The sequence below is a fragment of the Grampus griseus genome (assembly GCF_964374135.1).
Source record: "Grampus griseus genome assembly, chromosome: 12".
Lineage (NCBI taxonomy): Eukaryota > Metazoa > Chordata > Mammalia > Artiodactyla > Delphinidae > Grampus > Grampus griseus.
Window position 1 is genome coordinate 41,280,894 of NC_139006.1, and position 8,419 is coordinate 41,289,312.

General features: G+C 36.7%; 1 protein-coding gene across 1 annotated transcript; it reads right to left on the bottom strand.

Annotated features, from left to right (window-relative positions):
* Nucleotides 1-6,621: 6,621 nt before the first annotated feature.
* On the bottom strand, nt 6,622-8,208 carry LOC309830518 (protein TOPAZ1-like; the record flags this gene model as incomplete). Its single annotated transcript, XM_082667119.1, is given in 5 exon segments — nt 6,622-7,031; nt 7,034-7,208; nt 7,210-7,704; nt 7,706-7,986; nt 7,989-8,208. Coding segments are annotated over 5 exon segments (1,581 nt in total), but the record flags the coding sequence as incomplete, so codon positions are not given.
* Nucleotides 8,209-8,419: the final 211 nt, after the last annotated feature.

Consider the following 8,419-nt stretch of genomic DNA (forward strand, 5'->3'; position numbering starts at 1 on the left):
ATTTTTACAAGCCCCAGGGCCCTTAGAGACAATATACTTTTATCCATTACTAATGGGCACTTGGCTTTTTTTTTTTCCCTGTGGCTAATTTCCAGTTCAGAATTTTAGTGAAGTGCCTAAAATCACACGTAAGCTCTGGAATCCAACAGATACAGACTTAACTCTTGTCTGGGCCCCTTTCTAGCTGTGTAACCTCAGGCAAATTACTTAACTTCTTTAATCTTCAGTTATCCCTTTTGAGAATGAAGGCAATGATAATCATAATATCAACCCTCCAGGGCTGTGCTAAGGATTAAGTGCTAAGGATTTAGGGGTGTGTAGCACAATGCCCGCATATGACACATGCTCCAAAAGTGCTATCTGCTAGTACTGAGTTGGATAAGATGACTCAAGAAAGGACAGAAGGAATTTGAGGTTAACCTTGTAACTATAAATTTCAGAGAGGCCCCAAAGAGCAAATGATCGGATTACAGCATTCACTCATGTAATAAGCATTTTTGAAAGCCTTTTATTTGTTAGGCATGATACATAGAGGAGGATCAGGCTCTGTTCAGAGAGTTGACAGTGGAGTGGCTGAGACATACCAACAGATAATTATAATACATCTGGTGGATGCAACAGCAGAAAATGGCCAGGAGTTAGATAGTACCAAGTCTAGAGACTCCAAATTCCATGGATACAAATTTAATGTATTAAATGCATCTCATTGATTAAAAATTTTTTTTCTGGATTCTGTTATTGCATAATCCAGGCATTTGGACTGTTAGTAAAGAGGTGATTATATAAACCTGGCATCATCTGAAGCCTACTGTGCCATTCCAGGATATGGAGTTATTGTGTAAACAATACACGTGAAAAGTGCTATGAAAAAGTGAGATTTTATGTTCCTTTGCCATATAAATGTTTATGTTCCGAGCAAAAAAATTAAGACCGCCAAAAAGATAATACAAGTGCATTTATATTTCCAGTTGGCAGTACCTTTCCCATCTGAATATACTGCCTGTCATACTCGCTGGGCTTTTACATAAATCACCTCAATGTTTAAACCAGTTTAAGCTTTATATGAGTACATACTGCATAGATTAAAAATATATGCAGAATCAATTTCCTTTCACTCAACTAATTTTTTTATGTTGCCGGTAATGAAAATTTTTAAAAAATTTTATTGGTGTATAGTTGATTTACAATGTTGTGTTAGTTTCAAGTATACAGCAGAATGAATCTGTTATACATATACATGTATCCACTCTTTTTTTTTTTTAGATTCTTTTCCCATATAGGCCACTACAGAGTATTGAGTAGTGTTCCCTGTGCTGTACAGTAGGCCCTTATTATCTATTTTATGTATAGTAGTGTGTATATATCAATCCCCAAACCCCAATTTACGCCCCCCATCCCCAGGTAACCATAAGTTTGTTTTCTACGTCTGTGACTCTAGTTCTATTTTGTAAATAAGTTCATTTGTACCCCTTTTTTAGATTCCACATATAAGCGATATCATATATTTGTCTTTCTGTGTCTGACTTACTTCACTTAGTATGACAATCTCTAGGTCCATCCATGTTGCCGCAAATGGCATTATTTTGTTCTTTTTTATGGCTGAGTAATATTCCATTGTATGTATGTACCACATCTTCTTTATCCATTCCTCTGCTGATGAACATTTAGGTTGCTTCCATGTCCTGGCTATTGTAAATAGTGCTGCAGTGAACGTTGGGGTGCATTTATCTTTTTAAATTAATGTTTTTCTCTGGGTATATGCCCAGGAGTGGGATTGCTCGGTCATATGGTAGTTCTGTTTTTAGTTTTTTAAGGAACCTCCATACCATTCTCCATAGTGGCTGTACCAATTTACATTCCCACCAACAATGTAGGAGCATTCCCTTTTCTCCACACCCTCTCCAGCATTTACTGTTTGTAGATTTTTTGATGATGGCCTCACTCAACTAATTACTATAGTGGTGCTATATGTAGTGTACTGGTAACGTTGCCCCTCAGGCTACATCCTTCTTGACAAGTGTTGAATATTGAGCTATCATTTTTATCTTCCCCATTTATTTTGTTTTTGGCTGCTCCATGCAGCTTGCAGGATCTTAGTTCCCCGACCCAGAATTGAACCCAGGACCTCCAATGAAATCATGGAGTCCTAACCACTGGACTGCCAGGGAATTCTTGATCTTTCCTGTCTAAAACGTTAATTGCATCCAAGACTTCAGAAGTTATTTACCAACAACATATTTTTTACAACTGTTCATTTAACCCCCATTGTTGAGTACCTACAATGTACAAAGTACCTTAAACATGAAATTGCAAACAGCGTCCCTTTTTTCACTTAGCGAAGGTCAACATCGAATTGTGTCAGTCAACCTGTCTGCTTAACATGATGTAGGCACCATCTGCACTGGCAAGAACCTAAAGTGTGTGTTTCTTAGAACAATTGTGGAAGCTTATACTCATTGGCAGCAAAAAACCATTGAAGTAATCCACGTTCTAATTATATGTATCGGGGGATCTCATAAAAAAAATAATAGTGGGAAAAAAATGTTAGAACTTCCAACAAGTATATGCAGTGAAGGAGAAATATTGTAAGGTATAGCCCACAGGACTTTTATTTTTATGTATTTATTTTTGACAAACAAAAATTGTTTATATTTAAGGTATATTTGTCTCTCTGTGTCTGGCTTATTTCACTTAGCATAATGTTCTTCAGATTTATCCATGTTGTTGCAAATGGCAGGATTTACTTCTTTTTAAAGGCTGAGTAACATTTGATTTTACATATATATGATATTTTCTTCATTCATCTGTTGACAAGTGAATTTGGGTTGTTTCCATATTTTGGCTACTGTGATTAATGCTGCAGTGAACATGGGAGTGCAGACATTCCTTCAAGATAATAATTTTATTTCTTTTGGATGTATACCCAGAAATGGGATTGCTATTTCATGTGTTTGTGATATTTTTAATTTTTTGAGGAACCTCTATATGATCTACCCTGAAGAATATTCCATGTGCACTTGAGAAGAGTGTCTCTTCTGCTGCTGTTGAATGGAATGTTCTTAATATGTATGTCAGGACTATTTGATCTAAAGTGTTGTTCAGGTCCATTGTTTCCTTATTGATTTTCTGTCTGGATGAGAAGTTCCCTACTTCAGAGCTGTTAATATTTGCTTTATATATTTGGGTGCTCTGATGTTGGGTGCATATATATTTACTATTGTTATTTCCTCTTAATCAACTCTTTTATCATTATATAATAATTTTTTTGTCTCTTATTACAGTTTTTGACTTAAAATCTATTTTGTCTGATATAAGTGTAGCTACTCCCACTCTCTTTTGGTTTCTGCTAGCATGGAATATATTTTTCTATCCCTTTACTTTCAGCCTGTGTGTTTCCTTAAAGCTAAATTGATTCTCTTTTAGGCAGCATATAGCGGGGTCTTTTTTTTTTTCCTTATCCATCCATCCACTCTAAGTCTTCTGATGGGAGAATTTAGTCCATTTACATTTAATGTAAGTATTGATCAGCTCACAGGGAGATAGCACTGCGGCTTGTAATCTTGTGCCCTGAAAGGATAAGAGGAAATCCCTCATGGTGGGAGGTCAAAGACTAAAGAAAACAAGCATGTCCAAGGCTTGATATTGTGTAAAGACTTCTCCCTTCAGTTCTCAACCTTAATACCAATGTCTTGTGTAGGTAGGTTTTTTTTTTTTTTTTTAAATGAAGGCAGTGTTTTAGCACTAGAACAGCATTACCACAAGACCAGGGTGACATAAGCAAGACCTGGGGGAGAACCATAAACTTAGCTATTTAAAGAGAAGCTCTGGATAACATATAAATAGGTTTATTAGTTTTACTAAACACTTGAATTTGGCTTTGGACTTCTGTAATCCATAGAACGTAGGTTTGAATCACTGTAGCCTAGAGCTTACGGGCAATATAGACTTACCCTCCTAATATTTGGACCACACACAAAAATGACAGAGTTACTTTTCCATGATGGCTGACCCATTTAGACACACTGGTTGATAGCAAATATTTATCACAACAGTGCAGAGAAATCACATGTTGGTGCAGGAATTGACTGATAAAAACACTTCTGTTTACTAATTAACAGTGCCTGTGGCTTCTACTTCCATGGCAGCTTGGAAATATAGAAGTCATTAAGTAAAAATTCACAAAATGGGGGAGAATCAATTTTATGCTGAATTATCCATTATAAAATATTTCTTCAAATCTCTCTCTTGTGAATCTTATAAAAGTCAAAACTTTAAACTACTTATATGATTATAAAATTCTTTAAATTTAAATTCTTTAAAATTCTTATTAAATTTTCATCTATAAAATATCTCATTAACTGCCACACTTACGTCAAGGTTAAAGGTGGGAAATGAAGCAAGGTATTATTACTGAAAGACAGTTGAAGCACCTAAACTGTTTTTCTTAATTGAAATTGGTGTATGGTATGGTTCGACAACACAGACAACCAATAAGGCTGACCTGATATTCTACAAGTATTAGCTAAGATTCCCACGCTGGGAATTTTAAAATTTATTTTTGAATGGATAGGGAATTTAAAATAGAAAAAAAGTTACTTCAACATTAGTCATAATATCTAATAAGTGAAGGGCAGCAGAATATGCCATCTCAAAATATGCTATTTTATTTTATTATTTATTTATTTATCCTTTTGGCCACTTCATGTGGTGTGTGGGGTCTTAGTTCCCTGATCAGGGATCAAACCCGTGCCCCCTGCAGTGGAAGCACAGAGTCTTAACTACTGGACTGCCAGGGAAGTCCCAAAATATGCTATTTTAAAACAAGGGTTATTTTGAGCTGAAGGCAATTAAGAAGAGGCAGATACAGGAAAAAGTTCTCTGCAGTCCCCCTATTTGCCTAAAAGCAGAACATAAATGTGTAAAAGTGTCCCCCCTCCCCTCTTTACCAGGAAAGACAGAAGTTAATCACTGGAGACTACTCTAGATCTTTATCAGCTAAGAGGTAGCACCAGAGGAATCTTTATAACAAACTTTACTAACTGGCCCTTATCTACTATTAATTTCCTTATATTTACCTTCCCATAATTTGTCCTTCTGAGAAGCTCAAAGACCTTTTCCTTTGTTTTGTTACTTCTCTACAAAATTATTATTCTTTGCTAAGATTCCACATAAGTTCAAGTTCTAATCACCTCTTTGAGTTATTCATCTCTGAGTACTCCTGTGTGTATGTGTGATGTGCATGCTAATAAATTCGTTTGTTTCTTGCTTTTCTCTTATTACTCTGTCTTTTCTCAGTCGAATTTGCAGAGTCACAGCTAAAGAACTTAAGATGGATAGAGAAAAAATAATTTTTTCCTCCCTTACACAAGCAAGTTGTTTAGGTTCTGCATTATATAAAAGGAAGTTCATGAGATAAAAGTAACACATTTTTCTGGAAAAGTCTTGAAAAAGAAGGTAAAATATCCAAGTAATATATCTTTAAGAAATCTACATCCAGCAGTTCTTATTTCCCAAGAGGAGAAATGTTTTCTAGTTTGACCTATATTGTTTAGATTGTTGTTTTATTTTCTTATAAAATTAGTTAAGATGCATACATTAAAATCAAAACATCTGGAACGACTAATTTTTGAAAGCACCCATGCTTATTTTCCCACCCCCTCTGATAACAAATAGAAGGCAGGTATCAGTCTTATGGAAATAGTTGGCCTATGCAGTCCACCATGGCAGACAGGAGGTGGTGGACCAGGGTGCAGGGTGGGAATGCCATCTTCCCAGTGCTTTTCCTTTGAGGGCTACAAACTGTCCTCCCAACTGTTAGAGGCCCCAAATCTTGGGAAGATTGTACTTTGGACCCTCTTCCTTTTCTCTTTCTCTCTCTGTATTTGGGAAAGGGGTTGCAGAGGAAAAAAAGTGATAGAGTTTAAGAATAGGTGGAATTTTTGTTCAGTTATTCATGTTTTTTTTTTCTTTTTTCAGTTTTAGTATTTTTTTAAATTGAGTATAGTTGATTTACAATGTTGTGTTAATTTCTGCTGTACAGCAAAGTCAGTTGTATATACATTCATTTTTTTAAAAAAAATTATTTATTGTTTATTTTTGGCTGCGCAGGGTCTTAGTTGCGGGATCTTCATTGCAGCATGCGGGATCTTTAGTTGCGGCATGTGGACTCTTAGTTGTAGCATGCATGCAGGATCTAGTTCCCCGACCAGGGATCGAACCTGGGCCTCCTGCATTGGGAGCACAGGATCTGATCCACTGAACCACCAGGGAAGTCCCCCATACATTCTTTTTTAAAATATTCTTTTCCATTATGGTTTATCATAGGATACTGAATGTAGTTCTCTGTGCTATACAGTAGGACCTTGTTGTTTATCTATCCTATATATAAAAGCTTACATCTACTAACCCCAACCTCCCAATCCATCCTTCCCCCAAGCCCCTCCCCCTTGGCAACCACCAGTCTGTTCTCTATGTCAGTGATTCTGTTTCTGTTTTATAGATAGGTTCATTTGTGTCATATTTTATTTTATTTTATTTTTTTATAGTGAAAACTGTTTATTTTCATTGCCTTTTATTTTCAACAATGATTACTTGAACTTAAAAAAAAAAAGCCTTTAATAACTAATGGTTATTGAAAAGCCAAACCTTTCCAGCCCACTTCATATTCTCTTTCAACCATTTCAGGGCAGAACAATGTTCCATACTATAAACCTGTTCCTTATTAACATTGATGGTCATGTGCTTAATGAAAAGCTTTGGATCTGATATACGAGCAGCCATAATTAATCTTTCCACTGTAGTTTGATAGTCATCCTTGCTCTGAGATTTGTTTTCTTCACATCTTTTTAAAACTATCTGCAGCATCTGTGTAGAAGTTCCAGGACTCTGAATACTATTAGCATTAGATACCAGGAAGATTTCAATAGCTAAAAGCATTTCAATCTCAGACAAATAGGAAGGAATCAGTAGAAGTTTTCGGTATAAATTTCCCTCCAATGGTGGGTAGCAACCCAATGAAAGAGCACTTTTGTGTGGGCTCTGGCTTTGAGCCGTAAACAACTTCTTCCTAAAGAAGTAATTAATCTTCTAAGAAAGGAAAAATCAATAGGGATGCTCTTTGAAATCATGAATTCTGCTCCGGAGGATGACATACAAAGATTGTTGCTTTCTACACAGGCATCTTGAGAATTTTGAAAACCTGGTAGATTTTTGCAAAACTTCAAATGTCTGTCTGTAAAGACTCTTCGCTAAGATTTCACGTGCAGTTGTACAGAGCAGATTATGCCGATTGAGCACATCCAGTCTATCACAAGGCCACAGTGGTGTATTGGTGACTCCCTCTGACTCCCTTAATACCCAAATGGCACCATCTAGGCTTCCGCTTTTTAGAAAAATTTCTGCTGTAATATTCACAACTTGACATCTCGGTGCTAACTTCTCAGGCCCTATAAGTCCTTTTAAACTTGTAAAATGTATTTTTAATTCATATAGTTTATCTAAGACCTTCGTTCCCTTGGACCACTGCAACAGCTTGTGGTAGGAGTACATAGCACTGATTCCGATTCTTCCCAGCAAAGTTTTCTCTACTTCACTATTTTGTGGATCTTTGCTAACTGTTTCAGCGAATTCACGAAGTGGAACACCTGGTCTCTCTTCTTTACAGTCTTTTGTTAGTGTTTCAGCAATACAAGCACAAAATCTCTGGGAAATCTGCACATTTTTCACAGCCCAGTTTTATGTTAATGTATAAATTTCCCAATTTGGTCCAGTCACCTTTTTCTTTACCATGCTCTATTTCATTCAAGGCTGACTCTGAATCACACTTACAGTTCTTTTTAAACTGCCTTGTCCGTAACCTGGATTTCATTCCCAGAACTGCAGTTATTTCTTGCTTGGAAGCCTGTACTTGGTATAAAAGCTTAATAATATAGTTAAAGTGTTCTGGATCAAGTACCATCCCAGCTTCAACAAGCTTGCAAAAGATATCAAAGCAGGTACAGCATTCCTTAATTTCATAGTTGCCACATACTCAAATAGTTTTAGTAGTATTTTCAGAGCAGGCAGCATTTTAACCATTATGCTGAGGTTCATGACCTGAAATACTTCTTTCAGTAAACAATGTTTGAGTAAGGAATTTAGAAGGTCATTTAGCACTTGTAAATCGAAGTGTACACATGGCGGGAACTTTCCGTAGTACTCCATAAATGTGTTTACAGGTCAGTCCCTGGCTGTGGAGCATCACTTGAGGCTTCAGTAACTTCTTTTTTTCCTTGGTGTGTCTTCCCGACTGCCAAGTGTAGCTCTGCTTCCTTCGCTGCTTCTAAGCCAGGCTGGTCTGATGGGTCTGAAGAGCCCACCTGGCTCCCAGGCCCCTCCACTAGCTGCCTTGCTGAGGCCTTCCTAGGCCTGGACGTCTCAC